The following is an 18,331-nucleotide window of genomic DNA, read 5'->3' as shown; positions in this document are numbered from 1 at the left end:
TGGTGGAGTCTTGCTTCTCTGGAGACTTCCAAGACCCATCTAGATGCATTGCTGTGTGATCCTGCTGTGGCAGGGGGGTTAGACTCAGTGATCTCTGGATGTCCCTATAAATTCAGATTTTAAAAGGAATTTCTGAATGCATTTAGTCAGTTATTTCATGTTGCAGGTGAACTGATAGAGCTCTTTAAGCTGTAGTATTGCTGATGAGGAGCATCTGAGGGAACTGGAGTTGTTTAGTCTGGAGGAGGCTGAGAGGAGACCTCGTTGTTCTCTACACTTCCCTGAAAAGAGGTTGCTGTAAGGTGGGAGATGGTCTCTTCTCCCTAGAATCAGGTGACAGAAGAAGAGAAGATGGCCTGAAATTGTGCTGGGGAGGCTTAGGTTGGACACCAGGAAAAATGTCTTTGCTGCAGATGTCTTTGTCAGGCATTGGAACAGGCTGCCCAGGGAGGTGGTGGAGTCACTGTCCCAGAGGCGTTCAAGAAACTTGTGGACATGGCACTTTGGGACATAGTTTAATGGCCACAGGAGTCTTAGTTTGAAGGTTGGACTTGATAACCTTAGAGGTGTCTTCCAACCAAAACAATTCTATGATTCCCATTGTGCATTACATTCTCTGCTATTTTCCTGTCAATTGTAATTGCTGCAATTGTTCTTGGAAAGAGCAGAAACATGAGAGTCCTGTGAATGATGCATAATGTGGCTGGTCTGTGGGCAGCAGAGATGTTCTGGGAATGACAGAACTGAAGTGAATTTCATTCTCAGAAAGCAAATGATTTTCTAAAATTTATATGGCTCATGTGCATGTGAAAAAGTAAGGTATTGCTATCTCCAATTAGCTGCCTTTCATTTGGAGGCAGTAGAAATAGTTGCAGACATAATTATTGAGGATATAGTCAATCAAGGTTTTATTGCACAGTTGAGTTAAACTGTTGAGGGCTGAGTGCTTAGTACCATGCCAGTGCTCCTTGGCTCAATCTCATCTTTAATGGTTTCCAGACCTGGTGGTTTCAAGTAACAACAGCTTTCCCAGATCCCAAGAAGGTAATGAGATATGCAGAGGAAGTTCAAAGGAAAGTTCTCTAGAAAGGGAAAAAAAAAAAGCATAAATGATGATACAGTCAACTGTGGGATATTTTTATGTACTTAAAAGATGCCAGACCTATCCCAGTGCAGAAACAGGTGAAATCTGAAACTGTGCTTGACTCACAGACTGTGCTTTGCATCTACCTAGGCTCCTCTAAATGATTTGAGATGTGATTTTTCTCTAGGATTTCCAGGTGGATTTCTTTTGTATTTTTCGAGTCAGGTCTGGCCACACAAAGAAAAGGCTCTCATATCTCCCTTCCCTCTGGCTCTCCTCTTGCTGTTCAGTAGCAAAGGAAAGACCCTGCAAGAGCTGGAGCCGGGTCTGCCGTGAGAGGAGCTGTGCAATCCCTGCACCACTCCTCTGCTGTCATGCTCCACCTGTCCTTGACACCCCAGGGAGGTCATTGTCACTTACAGTGAGCCCTGCTCTGCTCCCTGGGCTGTCACACTGTGTTCTGCAGGTAGCTTGCTCTGATTAGATTTGTGTGACCTGTCAGAAAAATGCACCCATTCTTACCAGTGTTGTGGAAGTGTTTGTATGGCAATCTGCTAGTCTGTGCTGAGCAGCGGATGAAAGGCCACGGTCTCCTTCCTGCAGTGTGCAGAAGGATGACCAGCATTAATTGCCCACTGCTTCCTAATTGACTCATTACAGGCCTCTGTGGGTGTGCATGCAGCAGGGGAACGATACCTGCACGACCTCAGGTCATAGAAGTCTTGATGTCAGGATGGTGGCATGGGAGGGGAGTCAGGGTCCCAGCTGGTGCACATGTCTCTGGCACGGAAGCCACTGGTGGGCACATGGGGCCAGGACAGTCCCAGTGCTGCTGGCCGTAGAGAGCTCTCACAGCCCAGCCAAGCCACAGCCAGGGTCCCTGGCAGGCTGAGAGCGCTCCATTTGTTTACAAGAGGAAGAGGTTGCCCAGGGAGGGGTCAAACTCACCATCCCTGGAGGTGTTCAAGAAAGATGTGGATGTGGTGCTTTGGGCCATGGTTTAATGGCCGTGGTGGTGATAGGTTGAGGACTGGACTCTGTGATCTTGGGGGCACGATTCTGTGAAGCAATGCTGCGTTGTGTTGAGCTCTCCTAAGGCAGCATGGCCTTGTGCAGCAGGTGGCTGCATTCCCCCTGCATAACTTCCTGGGAACCTGCTGTACGCCTTTCAAAGGGTGAGGAACAAAGCAGGCCTCACGCTTTGCCTGCGTGCCGCGGCGGGGCTCGGCTAATCCAGCAGCAGCAGTCTGTTCTGCTGGAAATCCTAGAGAACAGCTCCTCTCCAAAGGAATTTCTTCCGACCTAATTGCCAAGCTATAACGAAAAATGAGGTCTGTTGTTGTCTGCTGGAGTGATGGGGATTCTGTTTTGCTGGCACGTTTTCCATGACTCCGTGTCAGCAGCATAACTGGGCTGTGAGGTAACTGCTGTGTGTTAGGCCAGCAGCTGTGTGCAGTGTGGCTGCACAGAGACGTTAAGTGTGATCACTCCAGTGGAGTTACTTAGGTAAAACAGGGAATTGGAATCATAGAATGCATTGGTTTGGAAAGGACACTCAAAGGTCATTGTGTCCAGTCCCCCTGCAGTCAGCAGGGACATGTCCAACTAGATCAAGTTGCTCAGTGTTCCATCAAGTTTGACCTTGAATGTCTCCAAGGATGGAGCCTCAACTACATCCCTGGGCAACCTGTTCCAGTATTTCACCACTCTCGTTGTAAAGAACTTCCTGCTGATGTCCAACCTAAATCTACCCTGTTTCAAACCATTGCCTCTCATTCTATCACCACAAGCCCTTCTGAACAGTCCCTCCCCAGCTTTTTTGTAGGTCCCCTTCAGCTACTGAAATGCTGCTATAAGGTATCCCCAGAGCTTTCTCTTCTCCAGGTTGAACAACCCCAGCTCTCTCAGCCTGTCCATGTATGAGAGGTGCTCCAGCCTTATCATCTTTGTGGCCCTCCTCTGGACCTGCTCCAGCAGGTCCATGTCCTTCTTGTGTTGGGGGCCCTGTAGGTGGACACTCCAAATGAGGTCTCACCAGAACTCACTCTTGCCAGTAGAGTAGCCTCTCTCATTCTGCTGGGCACACTTCTTTTGGTGCCCTGCTCTGGGCTGGACAGGAAAACCAGAAGCAGCAACTTGTAATGGTCTCTGGTAATCCTTAAACTACATATTCTGTGGAAACTGTGTGAGCTGCTTTGAGGAACAATGGAGGACAGGTTCTGCACCTGCTTTTGCCCTGCAGAAACCTCTTTGCATTAGAGGTGATGGTGCTTCAGCAGGAGACCTGGTCTCTGGGATATCACCCTGACAGTCTCCTCAGGTTAGCCATGAGCTCTCTGCTGATAGTCACAGCATTTTTCTTCTGCATTTCTGGTGAAACTCAAGGTATTGAGTGTGTTTTCAGGGTGTAATAGTTGAGTAGAAGAGGCTTATTTTAGCTGTCTTTGGGAAATCTCAGAATTACCTTGAGAAAAAGCTGTATAGCTATTTCAAGTTTTAGTTTGGACAAGCAGCAAAGGCATATTATTAAACCTGCTTTTGTTGTTATCCTTGAGCATCCTTGGCAGCTGACTCACAGCAGCTTTGGTGGCAGAGCACCCAAACAAGTACAGGAACCAACACATGTTTACAGCTCTGAGCAAAATAACTTATCAAAAGTTGAAGAAAGCTTTGCCTATTTTCCCCCTTTGCTCCCAAAGGCAGAGACATACATGGCAGAACAGGTTTAATTTTCTTTGTTCCACATGTGACCCTTCACTTCCAAATGGGCATGAAGGGAAGAAAAAAAATTCATCCTTTGCAGAGACACATGTGGAGACATTGGATCATCCCAAGATTCAGAGAGAAACAGTTCTGAAAGCTGCCAAAAGCACAGAATCAACAAATGGTTGGAAGGCACCTCTGGAGCTCATTGAGTCCAACCCCACTGCCAGGGCAGGTTCACCTAGAGAAGGTCACACAGGAACACGTCCAGGCAGGTTTGGAATGTCTCCAGAGATGTGAGACTCCACTGCCTCTCTGGGCAGCCTGAGTCAGTGGTCCAGCACCCTTAAATTAAAGAAGTTTCCCCTCATGTTTAGGTGGAACTTCTTGTGTTCATTTTGTGCCCATTACACCATGTCCTGTCACTGGGCACCACTGGCCCCATCCTCCCAACACTCACCCTTTAAGCATTTATGAGATTCCCTCTCAGACTTTGATTTTCCAGACTAGGCTTTAAACAGGGCTTTAAACTAGATTTGAAGGGGGAAGGGGTTGAAACCATTCCCCCCAGACAGGAGTCTGAGGGTGGTAAGCTAGAGTCAGGGGTGAAAGCAGCAGCCCAGCTGAAGTGCATGTACACTAATGCATGCAGCATGGGTAACAAACAAGAGGAGCTGGAAGCCTTGTTACAGCAGGAAAGTTATGATGTAATTGCCATCACAGAAACGTGGTGGGATGACTCACATGACTGCAGCACTGCAATGGATGGCTACAGGCTCTTCTGGAGAGACAGGTGAGGGAGAAGGGGTGGAGGGGTGGCCCTGTACATCAGGGAGGTTCTAGATGCCATGGAACTAGAGATCAAGGATGATCAAATTGAGTGCCTGTGGGTGAGAATTAGAGGGAAGGCCAATAAGGCTGACATCCTGGTTGGAGCCTGTTATAGACCACCCAACCAGGATGAAGAGGTTGATGAATTATTCTATAGGCAGCTAGAGGCTGTCTCAAGATCACCAGACCTTGTTCTTATGGGTGATTTTAACCTGCCAGGTATCTGCTGGGAACGTAACACAGCACAGAGGAGGCAGACTAGAAGGTTCTTGGAGTGTATGGAGGACAGCTTCTTATCCCAGCTGCTGCGTGAGCCTACCAGGGTAAGGCTTTGCTTGACCTTCTGTTTACCAATAGAGAAGGGCTGGTGGGAGATGTGGTGGTTGGAGGCTGTCTGGGGTCCAGTGATGTGGGGCAGGCTGTGGATGTAGTCTATCTGGCCTTCAGCAAGGCCTTTGACACCATCCCCCACAGCAAACTCCTGGCCAAGCTGTCAGCCTGTGGCTTGGACAGCAGCACTCTGTGCTGGGTTAGGAACTGGCTGGAGGCTGAGCCCAGAGAGTGGTGGTGAATGGTGCCACATCCAGCTGGCAGCCAGGCACCAGTGGTGTGCCCCAAGGATCAGTGCTGGGCTCCATCCTGTTCAATGTCTTTATTGATAATCTGGATGACGGGGTTGAGTCCATCATCAGTAAGTTTGCAGATGACACCAAGCTGGGGGCAGGTTTGATCTGTTAGAGGGTAGGAGAGCTCTGCAGAGGGATCTTGAGAGGCTGGGCAGATGGGCAGAGTCCAAGGGCATGAGACTGAACACATCCAAGTGCCGGATTCTACACATTGGCCACAGCAACCCCATGCAGAGCTACAGGCTGGGGTCAGAGTGGCTGGACAGTGGCCAGACAGAAAGGGACCTGGGGGTACTGGTTGATAGTAGGCTGAACATGAGCCAGCAGTGTGCCCAGGTGGCCAAGAGGGCCAATGGCATCCTGGCCTGTATCAGGAACAGTGTGGCCAGCAGGAGCAGGGAGGTCATTCTGCCCCTGTACTCAGCACTGGTTAGGCCGCACCTTGAGTCCTGTCTCCAGTTCTGGGCCCTCAGTTTAGGAAAGATGTTGATTTGCTGGAATGTGTCCAGAGAAGGGCAACAAAGCTGGGGAGAGCTCTGGAGCACAGCCCTGTGAGGAGAGGCTGAGGGAGCAGAGGTTGCCTAGACTGGAGAAGAGGAGGCTCAGGGGAGACCTTATTGCTCCCTACAACTACCTGAAGGGAGGTTGTAGCCAGGTGCGGGTTGGTCTTTTCTCCCAGGCAACCAGCACCAGAACAAGAGGACACAGTCTCAAGCTGTGCCAGGGGAGGTTTAGGCTGGAGGTTAAGAAGAAATTCTTCACAGAAAGAGTGATTTGTCACTGAAATGGCTGCCCAGGGAGGTTGTGGAGTCACCATCACTGAAGTATTTAAAAAGAGACTGGATGAGGCACTTAGTGCCTTGGCTTAGTTGATTAGGTGGTGTTGGGTGATAGGTTGGACTCGGTGATCTCAAAGGTCTTTTCCAGCCTGGTTAATTCTGTATTCTGAAAAGCTCCAATTCTTTCAGTCCTTCCTTGTAAGAGAGATGCTCCAGTCCCCTCATCAGCTTTGTAGCCCTTTGCTGTACCCTCTCCAGCAAGTCCCTGTCTTTCTTGGAACTGGGGATCCCAGAGCTGGACACAGTATTCCAGGTGTGGCTGTATCAGGGAAGAATAGAGGGGTCAGTGAGCCTCCCTAGACCTGCTGGCTTCTTGATGCACCACAGGATGCCATTGGCCTCCTTGGCCACAAGGGTAGGTTGCCAGCTCATAGTCATCCTGTTGTGCACCAGGACTCCCAGGTCCTTTTTCCCAGAGCTGCTCTCCAGCAGGTCAGCCCCTCCCTGTACTGATCCATGGGGCTGTTCCTCCCTAGATGCAGAACTCTACACTTGCCCTTGTTGGGCTTCATTGGATTTCTCCCTGTCCAGCTCTCCAGCCTGCCCAGGTCATGCTGGATGGCAGTACAGCCTGACAGGGTCTCAGCCACTCCTCCTGGTTTTTGATGCCAACCTCTATCCCACCACCTCAGGCTGCACCAAAGCCATTCTGTGCTCCCTGTAAGCAGGATACAGACTGCTCCCCTGCAGCAGAGCTGGCCAGGTCTGAGGTATCTCTGCCACCTCCTGCAGAGCAGAAAGTGTAAGTCAGGTCCACACAGAGCAAAGTTAAAACAAACAAACCAACCAAACCACCTCACAGAGATGATTTGCCTAAATATTTAAAAGAGAAGCATTTAAAACCATTAAAGGTAATTCCCATGGAGACTGATGCCATGCTCCATGGAAATAAATTAACATTTCCCTTCCAGTAAACGAACTGAACACAGAACCCACACACATAAAACCACAGAGTCTGCACTGGAAAGACAACTTAAAACTCCCAAGCTTTGACTCAAAACATTGGCTGTGTGGGTTTTTTTAATTGAAGGACAACTGCATTTCTGCTGCAGAACAGTTTCTATACATTGTGAAGCAACAGGCATTTTTTCAAGAGGTGTGGGGCCCCCCTCAGTATGTCTCCATGCCCATGCTGGACCCAGCCAGACACTCTCACACACAAAGACCCAGATCTACACAGAGCTATCTGCTTCTGGCCAGCTTGCTCTGAAGGAGTCTGTAAGGTGCCCTAGTGCCCCTCACGCTGCCATCATCACCAACAAAGTCAGCTCCAGAAACAGCCTTACTTGCAAACTACTGATCTGCTCTCAGCCTTAAAAAACAGCAAGTGCAACGAGTGGTTCCTTTTATTTGAGTTTTATTAAACATCTGCATTTAAGAAAGGCATGACTCTGTGTACCTGCGAGCAAGGAAAGAGACAGACATCTTGGCGTGAACTTCTCCACCACCTGCCTCCTAAGGACCTGGTTCCTTTGATCTCTGTGGGCACGCAGCCCTGGCCGTGCCACTGGCCACCACCAGCTCCATCCCATCAGGGCCACCTGACCAGCAGCGCAGGGACTGATCACACGGAGTGGGGGGCGACTATGCTCCTGTCACTGTAGACCTGAGGTTGATGTGAAGTCACAGTTCAAACACTGACAGACCCAAGTGCCCCTCCACTCTCACCAGTGGGTCCACTCCTGCAGGGCTGGAAAATGCACAGACTGGCTTCCTCTGCCCCTAGCCCATACTTGAGGAGTACTTTTGCCTACTCCTTTTTGGTATCCTGCAGTAGATAGTCTGAAACGGCAACTACCGGCGTTGGGTGAAAGACATGGCAGCAGATGATACACTAAGAAAATGGGTACAATGAATAAAATAAAGGCTAGCATATTATATAATGTGTACATACAAGCAACTTCTTTTGTTTTCTATCTGTGAAATGTAAATTAACTGCAGAATGCCAGGCCATTAGTCTAAAAGGCTATGAATGGCTCTCTCAGCCTATGTATGGTCAAAGGATTTTTGTGATGCTTCATGGAGAAAGATCCTTTGGGGACCGTTAGGGCTTTCCAGATCTACTCACTCTTGTGCATCAGCCCCTAGCCAGGAATGCCAAAGGAGCAACTTAGAAACCTGACCAGGCTTCTAAGACAAACAGGAATGGCTCTACTTGATGGTACTACAGCAACAAGAAAGAGACCATAATGGATGGGTGAGAGAGATGAGGGAGGGAGCTTTATTCTGACTTTTGTAACAGCAGCTGATTTCAATGTAATATAATGACTTTAATGATGCATATCTGTAGGTACTGAATTCCTCTTTAGATTTAAAAAGCTGGTCAGACAAGTGTTTGGCAGTCCCTTGATTCCCCAGTTTCAGTTGTTGCTTATTCATCTATCAGCTTGCATTCCCCAGGCTACTTTTGCCCTTGCTGAACCATGGATGAGTTCAGTCAACCATCGTCAGACTCAAATTCATGAGATACTTCCTCTGAGGAGCTGTTCCTGCGGATCCGGCCATCGCTTTTCATGCTGTGAAAAGTCTTCTTAAAGGCCTCCATCATGGCATGGGCCAGCTTCTTGGCCTCCAGCTTGCTCTCACACTCTACAGCATGGCAGTCCATCTGGTAGGACAAGTCATCGTTGATCTCCCGGTAGACCCAAGCAAAGATGTTTGGGCTGACGTTGTGATCAGCAGTGCAGTAGGCTATCCGTGCCACCTGGAAGGTATCCATGTGCACCGTTGCCTCGCCTTTGAGGTCCAGGTGATGCAGCCAGACTTGGAAAGGGCGAATTTCCAGCAGGGCATTAGCTGGGTAAATATCCTCCCTGGCCAATGTGTGCTTCTTCCACAACTCAATGACTGGCTTCTCTGTGCAGCCTGACAGAAACTGCATCCCTGTTGTGGAAATCTTACCCAAATACGTAACCTGCAATAAAAAGCAGACAGGTGAAATACAGCCAGCAGACAGGGCTTAGAATCACAGACTCACTAAGGTTGGAAAAGACCTTAAAGATCATTGAGTCCAACCGCAACCCAGCTACCACGACCACTACACTGTATGCTGAAGCGCACATCGACACAGCTCTTAAACATCTCCAGGGACAGTGGCTCCACCACCTCCCTGGGCAGCCTGTTCCAATGCCTGACTAGTCTTGCAGGAATGACATTTTTCCTAATAGCCAACCTAAACCTCCTCTGGTACAACTTAAGCCCATTTTCTCTTGTCCTCTTGCTAGTTACTTGGGAGTGGAGACTGGCCTCGCTGTGACCTACTGTCTTTCTGCCATCCCAGGGAACTTTCCTTTATCTGGAAGACAAAAGCATCCTGCTCCTGCAAAACTCCCATTTCCCCATCATATTCAGAAGACCAGTTTTCAGATCACTTTCCAGATACCTGCTTTTCCAGCTGCTGACTTCACCATGCAAACTCTATGTGGAAATTGTTCAGTCTCCGAGTCTGAAGGGATCTGGCTCTCTCCAGTTCCCCTGGAAAGCCCAGCTTGGAAAGCCCAGGCCATCCCTCCAAGCTCACGCTCCCCAGTGCCAGTGGAGCAGCCCCAGGTAGCCCTGCTGATAACCACCTTTTTTGTTTTTCCTTTCTGGTTGAAATCAGATGACTTATTTGTATCACACTTCAAACACTAATATGAGGGAGACTGAGATGTTCTTGGTTTGATAATGCAGAGCTGCAGGGGGTCAGAAAAGTGTGATCACAGCTGAGGATTTTAAACTGTTGGAATGTTGTTTTTTTCCCAAATGACCCTGGTTTTCCACCACTTCTGCTGTTTCTGCTTAAGTATTAAGCAAGGAATGGCTCAAAGCTGTTCCTTCTGAGCATGGCTGAGACTTGTATTACATCAATTTAAGAAAACACACATTTAAAAACAACTAGTAATATATCTACTTCAGTTTAATCACATCATCTCTGTGTTTTTCTGTCTAGTTCATCTGAGTAAATCGCTTGTCATGCAGTCTGCACACTAAAGCAAAGTGGCTTTAGTGGCCTGACAGTATCCTGTTCACCAAGAATCAGGTTCACTGAGAGGTCCATACCAAAATTCACTATTAAGCCTCTGCAGGAACATTCCCCTAAGTCTGTGCAGCTGCTAAAAAGGCTTTCTTCCACTTGCCAAGAGAAGATCAGTTTCTCTAGGAGAAAGGCTTTTCCCTAGCAAAGACAGGGTCAGCACCACATCAACACAGTGGCGCAGATTATGCTGCTTATTGCTGCTATCAAAATGGTGCACTGAAGAACGATGACACAGAAGCAAAATTACTTCTAATTTGTCTCTTGCAGCAGTAACTGCTTGAGGCAGAATCTTGTGGCCCTTGCTTGGTGTCTTACAACCTCATGTGCATTTTACTCCAGGCATTTGAAGCAGAAACTCACTTTTCAGACTAGTTTCTTTCAAGGAGCTGTATTAAACACAGAGTATCAGCTACATTAAGAAATGCAAAGAAAAAAAACAACCACCAGGATTTCCACATTTAAACACATTAAAAGTCATGCCCACAAGGAACACAGGATCTGCAGTCCGTGCAAACAACATTTTCCCCAAGAAAAATATTTTGCTCCAAGCTTCATAGGTTTTGTTAAACTCAAGAGATCTAAATTAAGCCATAATTAAGGAAAAAGCTTACAGAACCTCCCTGGAAGTCCATGTGGCTTAATTAGGCCTGCCGAAAGAGCAATTTCGTAGCAGTGCCGTTTCAGAATGGGAAGCCAGTTTTATTCTTTGGCTATAAATATTTGTGCTTTGCACTGGGAATATGTTAAATCTTAAAGCTACATATTGTTTTTAGCAGTGGAAAATACCAGCACTGGAACAGTTAACAAGGCAAGCCCTACCAGCGTTCTGCTTTATTTCGTTAGTGATGGGAGCTGAGTCTCTTTACGTCCCGCAGAATAACTTAAAGGAAAACCTCGGAGCTCACGGTGCCTACTCAACGCACACAGACAGCACACACTAGACCAAAGTAGAACATACTGGGGTGTATTTCAACATAGATCCAAAGTCATATTGCTCTGAAAAGATTGAGATCAATGTGCACATTTTCTTGGCACCATTTGATGGCCTCTCACTACAAGAAAGGCATTGAGTTGCTGGAGAGTGTCCAGAGAAGAGCAACAAAGCTGGTGAAGGGTCTGGAGAACAGGTCCAGTGAGGAGCAGCTGAGGCAGTGTCCTGGTTTAAGCCAGACAGATCCTCTATTGCCCCCGAAAAGGGCAAAAGATTGCCACGCACACAAATGGTTTGGAAAGTGCCCTAGGTGACCCTGCTTTGGCAGGGGGGTTGGACTCCATGAGCTCCAGAGGTCCCTTCCAACCTCTACCTCTCTACAATGTTACGATTCTGTAAGATAAAACTTGCAGTGACTTTTTTGTGCATGTTACAAATTACCCACACCCTTCCCAGCCTTTCCATAGCAAACTGGCATTTTCCTTCTCATCCTTTGCCCCCTGGCAAGCCACTGTCACTCAACATGACATAAAATACACTTGAGGCTTGCCAACGTTTGAACCTTTATAGCAAAAGCCAGGGTGCTCTGGAAACCTCCTTATTTCACTCCAGAGACTTGCCACCACCAGTGTCAGCATCTGACAAAACTGCCCTCAACGTACAAGTGCTGCAGTTTTGCCCCTTCATAACACAGCTGCAGCCAACTGACGTGTTGAGATGTCTCTTGTCCAGGGACATGAAGACTAATCAATGTCATCTGTCATGCACTGTCCTGGACACATGGAATACCTGAGTGTTTTGACAATCCTCTTTTCTACCCCTTCAGTCACTGGACATAAAGTGAAAATAGCTTCTAACAGCTAGGCTCAAAACTGTACCAGCTTTGAAAAGACCAATGCAGCAGCTGAACAGCTGCCACAGACATCCTCACTTCTAGCACAGAACAACTTGTCAGCAGCAGTAAGGGAGTTTTCACTTTCCATACTCCTTTCTTTATCACTGAGCTCACATTGATTCATAGATTCATAGAATGGTTTGGGTTGGAAAGCACCTTAAAGAGCATCTAGTTCCTGCTCCCCTGGCACTGCCAGGGATACCTTCCACCAGACCAGGCTGCTCAAGGCTTCAACCAGTCTGGCCTTGAACCCCTGCAGGGAGGGGGCTTGTAAAAAGTTCCTCCCCCTGCTCAGGTACTGGAAGGTTTCCCCAGAGCCTTCTCTTCTCCAGGCTGAACAGCCCTATCTGCCACAGCCTGTCCCCATAGAGGAGGTGTTCCACCCTCTGATCATCTTCATGGCCCTCCTCTCGACCTGTTCCACTCCACTCCTGCTCCTTTTTCATGCAGGGCATACCAGAACTGGATGCAGTACTCCAGGTGGGGGTCTCATGAGAGCAGAGTAGGGGGGGGGAGACTCACCTCCCTCGTCCTGCTGCTCACACTTTTGCTGCAGATGTGGTTGGCCTTCTGCCAGTAACCACTGCTGGCTCATGTTGAGTTTTTCATTGACTGACACCCCCAAGTCCTTCTTCTCAAGACTGCTCTCAATCCACTCCTCACACAGCCTATATTTGTATCACAGTAGTATCACAGTATAACTAAGGTTGGTAGAGACCTCGAGGATCATCGAGTCCAACCTGTCTCCACAGGTGCAGGACCTTGCACTTGGCCTTTATGAACTTCAAGCCCACCTCTCCAGCCTGTCCAAGTCCCTCTGGATGGGATCCTTCCCTCCAGTGTGTCAACCAGACTACGCAGCTTGGTGTCATCAGCAAACTCGCTGAAGGTGCATGTGGCTGACAAAGATGTTAAACAGCACTGGTCCCAGTACTGACTCCTGAGGAACACCACTTGTCACTGGTCTCCACTGAGTTGTTGACCACAGCTCTGAATGAGGCCATCCAGCCAATTCCTTATCCAGCGAGTGGTCCACCCGTCAAGTCCAGGGGTCAAGAGTTTACTTGCAGCTCATAGGAGATAAACAGCTTAGATCATGCCTGCATTGATCTGACTTCAGATCTTACTCCCCCATGGACCCTAAGTCCATACTGATCCTAACTCACAGGCCTCAGCTGGGCGCCCAAAGTTAGGAGGCTCAACTTCTTTTTCTCCCTCTGATTCATAGACTACCAGTGCTCCAAGAAAGCAGATCCAAGTTGCAAAGATCCTTAATTATGACATTACAAGGGGCAGATGCTCTCTTGGCATGGGAGTCTGGCACAGGAACCTGTATGCACAGAGGACTCTGGGCTCTCTCACTGTGCAAGACCACGAAGAAAGGACCATACAGAAAATGATTATTCTAGTACAAGTATTTCTCCCACACCAGGTAATGAAGGTCTCTGTCAACAAAACAAACAATGAAAGTTGAAAAGATTAAAACAAACAGAGCACTGAACTTGAGCCAGCAGGTATTTACTCAGCATAGCTGCAGTCACCAGAGTGCTGGAGAGGATCTTGACTCTTATGCAATCTCAGTAATAGATGACTGTCTCTTCTGTCCATCTGTGTTTGAAGAGAAACACTCTTTTAGTCTCAAATCTAGTCTGCAGCAACTGGTTATGTTTCATCTAAGACCTATTCCTCACTTGAAGCTGAGGCAAGTTGAGGTAATAAGCCATTTTCTTCCTAAAATCAGGAGCCTTTTTCCTGTGGCAGCTTCAGGGGCAGTGCTAACAAAAACCTGATTAGAAGGGTCTGTGTCAGGCTGCAGATGTCCTGACCCTCCAGTAAGCAAGTAACTCAAACAAGCAGCACCAGTCTAAGGAATCAGTAACTTGCCAAAATATTTAAGAGGAGTACAGAGGAGACTTGAAGAAAGAAGCAGCCAAAGGTAGGTTTGAGAGGACACATGCCTGTCTTCTTATGAATTGCCACTGGCACACAGATAAACATGCAGATGGTCTCTGGGTTACCAATGCAAATAAACATGCAGCATGAGAAAGCCCAAGCTTCAGCCAGCCTGCATGCACACTCTGTTAAGGCCAGAACAAAGCAAGCTTCATCTTCACATCATTACCAGGTCTGGAAAACACTGCAAGAAGCTGCTACTCAGAGAACCTATGCTTGGACTTTGCTGTGCTCCAGCAGCTGCAGCTACTGGACACAGCACCAGACACCAGGCTTGGTGAAGTCCGTATCTGTCAGGATACGAACCCCATATCCTCCAGTGCCTCCAAAAGGCAGCAGAAGATTGGATGAGATGTGGTGGTAGTGTATACTAGACATTACCTTTTTCAGTTCAGAGACAGAAATAAGCAAACAAATAAATATCAGAAAAACTAAGACCAAAAGGGCATGTTTCCCTGTGGCCACTGCTGCCTGGAACACTTACCCTGCACACAGCATCATACCCTCCCGTCCCTGCTCACAAAGCTGCGGAAACACTCTCTGAGAGGAGCCCTGGGCAGCCTGGCAGGATTTCTGCTGGTCCCTCAGTGCTGGGAGACACAGTGCAGCGCTTGGAGAGCTTGCCAGGAAAGAGGGTGGCTGGTGGGGAGCTTGATGGCCATGACCTCATGCACTATGCCTGCAGTGCTTCCAGCACTGGGTGGCTGGGGAGGTCAGGGCTGCAGCAGGCTGCCTTGCAGCTCAGTTAGTTTCATGTTTCATTTCAGTGAAAGCAAACTGAGCTATAGAGTCATTTGCAACAATTACCAGGCCTAGCTTCTGGGACAGAGGAAGCGCCATGCCAGCCAGAGCAGCTCATTTCTCCTCACCCCCTACTGCAGAGACTCTGCCTCAGGCTGGCGGCTTTGGGATTTAGAGCCAAAACCTGCTTTTGGCTCTGGAGGAAAAACAAAAATATCCCAGACATTCCACTGGATCACTGAGCAAATACTGTCAACTGCATTCAAGCAATGTTTGCTTAAGTAAGACTCAACAAACTAACTCAGCTAAGGAAAAAGGCTGCAGTTTCCCTCTGGTTGTCACTCTTTCCTCACCCGCACTGCCCACTGTCCAGCCCAAGTCTTCACAGCACAAATACAAGGGGCTTTGTGGGACCCAGAGGGCTCCTCAGCACACACAGATGCCCAGTGAAGGCAGCAACATAGCTTACAGAAATATGTGAAGAACTGTTTTATTGGGGAGACAAACTTCAGAGGCAGAACAGACTGAGCTGGGCAATCACTTTATGGAAAATAGCCTCTGAACCTGATGGCTGCCCTCTGGTTTAGTAGGAAGAAAAACAATATATCAGTAGGAAAGAATCAAAGAGCAGCTCCAGAAAAAGTTGGAGACATCAGCACCTCTTCAGCAGTTAAGTCCACAGCCAGTATCTGATTTCTTCAGTGGGAACAAAGCAGAACCTAAGTCTTAAAACAGTGCTAAAATTCCCCCTTGAAAACAAAAGCAATGAACAAGGCCAGCATGAAATGCATTCAGCTCTCTGCAGCTTCTGAACGCCTTTGGAAAAATAACCACTGAGCAGCAGCTCTTCCTTCCCTCTGCCCATCCATCCTTCTGTCCCCACAGGCACACTCACAGCAGCCCTTCACAGGTGCCTCTGTTTTCTCATGTGTTCCTCAGCTGTGACCCTGCAACAGCTCCTGCCTTGGCTCCACCCTGGGAAGGGTTCACCATACAAGTGAGGTGTAAAGTGATAGAGTGGGACAGTGACTTTGGACATAAGCCAATCCTCCAGCTAAATCTCTTTCAAGAACACTAGAGCTCTGGTTATTTTTAACTCATCATTACTCTTCCAGGTTTTACAGCATTTGTGCTTCCAGGAGGCTCTAGTGGGTGACAGCAAAAGAAAAAGAGCTGGGCCACTGTGGAAATGTTCTTCCTTGAGAAATGCTCATCCCCAGTAGAAAGAAAAACATACTGCCAATGTCACTGCTGCTTCTGAGATAGCCTAGGAGAGCCCTTTAACATGGGGGCAGGCAGAGCAGATGTGTTACCACCGTCCAGGGTTCGTGTCCCGATGTCCAGATCCACATCTGCCAGGGGCAGCATCTCAGGCACGGGGCTCTTCTGATGCAGGGAAGAGCTCGTCCATAAAGGCCCTCTCATTCCTCAGACACTGAGCAGGACAAACACCCCAGGGACTGCAGACAATGGATGTCAAGCACAGGGCACATCTCTGAGATACCGATCCAGCTTTGAGTGAGACATCCAAGAGCACACAGACATCCCAGAGCTCCTCTTCCCAGCCAAAACCCTAGTCCTTTGAGAGCAGAGCTCCGCTAGGCCTCCTGTTAAGGTGCTTGGATAGGGGAGCAGATGACAAAAACCTCTTCAGAGTGCCCACAGAAGTGGAGCTCTCCTCATCTTTCCTTACATCAGGTTGCTGCTCAATAGGGCTCTTTATAAACTAGCCAGGGTATAAAACTACCATCCTCAGTTAGACCTACAATCATCTAACTTGTACCCAGGCACCAGGATCCTCTGCCTAGCTGAGCCCAAAGAGAACCTCAGCAGGAGCCAGCTCTGCTCCCTGCAGCCTCCTGTTAGCAGCACAAGGACAGCCTCCTGCACTTCATTTTCCACTGGGCAAGAAGCTTGTTTTGTGGTTTGGCTTGCAGGGATGAGTCTGAAATGAAATCAAGTGGAACTGGTGAACTGCAGCTAGTTTGCAGTTGCAGATACTTGGGTCCTGGAGTGGCTGGAAGATTTATGCTGCACTATTTAAAACTCAAGACATTAATTTAATTCTAACAGCAACTGTAAAGTGTTGTAGTGTGAGCCATAACTGAAGGAAGAAACACATTGATTGTATCCTTGGCAGGGCTACTTGTCACACTCCTGTAACAAGATGATGATTACTTTCATTCTGAAATATTTTCTTTATAGTGCTATTTAGATGACTTCCCTACTTTGTCTCCTTTCATTGCCTCATATAACTTCCTTTCTCCGTGCCCATTTACCACTGGATTGAAATTAATTCTTGGCTAAGCCAGTTCATTTCCCATTGTCCTTCAGGAGCCTTCCTGGGGCGAGGAGAGATGTGGAAATGAAGAAAGCAGGCACTAGCTGCAATTACTTGAAGTTTCCTTCACACAGAGTCCTTACAAAACTGCTGCTCTGCCACCTCAAAACTTCCACTTTGAGAAAGTGGCCTGTTTGTGTAATGATGCTCTCCCTGATACAGACATCTACCCTAACATTTATGCTCAAGTTACACACAAGGGACTTTTCCCCCTACACATTCATTATTTACGTGAGGTTGAGACCGAGCATGGAAATCTGATTAAACAACTCATCATGTTTCAGAGAGTTTTTTGGTTCTGTATTCCTCACAGCTGTTGTCTCACAGCAGAGGAGGGAGCAGGCAGTTTGCTTTTACTTGGTTCCCCTTCCTTTCCAACCCACAGAAAGCTCACTTTGGCACCAGTCCTACAAAAACTTCTCCAATTGTATTTAACAGAGCATGCAAAACTGAGTACAGGAGTGGCTGCGTGCCTCGGGCCAGCGCTTCCACTGAGGCACGTGCATTCTGCATGTTCTCCAAGACTTTGGGCACAGAACTACTCCCAGAAAGCTATGCAGAGGACATGCTTTTCAGGATCTTTTATGGCTAAGTGATCTGTCTTCATGGTTCCCTTCTTTGAGCACCCCCCATGAAATCTTTCTGTTTCTCCTCTACTTCTTCCTTTTCACAGAAAGCCTGTGTTGCTAAGACATTCCCTTCTGGAGACCAAACATCTCCACCAGGCTTACCTCCTGGCATGACTTCCCAACACCTGAAATCAAGAGCAGAAGGGAAGGGAGCCACCTTCATGGACCACTGAAGATGACTACAAATTGAGTGTGTATTTGAAAAGAAGTGGCAGGCCTACAGTGCAGGAAGAACAGAAGAAAAATAATGACAACTAAACCATTTCAGTTCTTCCTGCCCATGAGTGCTGTAAACCCAGGGACATTCAAAACACAACCAATCAACCAACCAAACAAAAATTAGGAAACAAACCACAGGCATGAGAGACTCCCAGGAAGAGCAGCAATTAGCCCTGCTGGCCTCCACCACCACCGACGGCACTGCAATCAGTGGAACTCAGCCCTCATAAAAATGTAACTCCAGCCACAGCTGCAAAGTTTCCTATTGAGGTACTTGGTCATGAGTCTCCTTAGTGTATCTCTAAGTGAAATGAGTTCCAGGACTCGGCAAAATCCTGGGAGATTTCTCCAGCTCTCACAACTTTTAGCATCTCCACTGTCCTACATCACATCCTGGTCACCAAACTGGCAAACCATGGATTTGAGGGGTGAACCACTCGCTGGGTAAGGAATTGGCTGGGTGGTTGCACTGAAAGAGTTCTGCCAGTGGCCCAATGCCAAAATGGAGACCAGTGATGAGT

The 18,331-nt window shown here is 48.0% G+C and overlaps 1 protein-coding gene across 2 annotated transcripts in view; it reads right to left on the bottom strand.

Moving 5' to 3' along the window:
• Nucleotides 1-7,432: 7,432 nt before the first annotated feature.
• Nucleotides 7,433-18,331, bottom strand: part of PID1 (phosphotyrosine interaction domain containing 1) — an 80,779-nt gene continuing 69,880 nt past the window's right edge. For both annotated transcript variants that reach the window (XM_054166832.1, XM_054166831.1), the window contains one exon: nucleotides 7,433-8,997. In XM_054166832.1, coding sequence (XP_054022807.1) covers nucleotides 8,521-8,997 — 477 coding nt within the window. In that variant the 3' untranslated portion in view covers nucleotides 7,433-8,520. The remainder of the gene's footprint in view (nucleotides 8,998-18,331) is intronic.

This window comes from Dryobates pubescens, chromosome 13, assembly GCF_014839835.1.
Source record: "Dryobates pubescens isolate bDryPub1 chromosome 13, bDryPub1.pri, whole genome shotgun sequence".
NCBI classification, from domain to species: domain Eukaryota; kingdom Metazoa; phylum Chordata; class Aves; order Piciformes; family Picidae; genus Dryobates; species Dryobates pubescens.
This window is presented reverse-complemented; position numbering and strand designations above follow the sequence as displayed.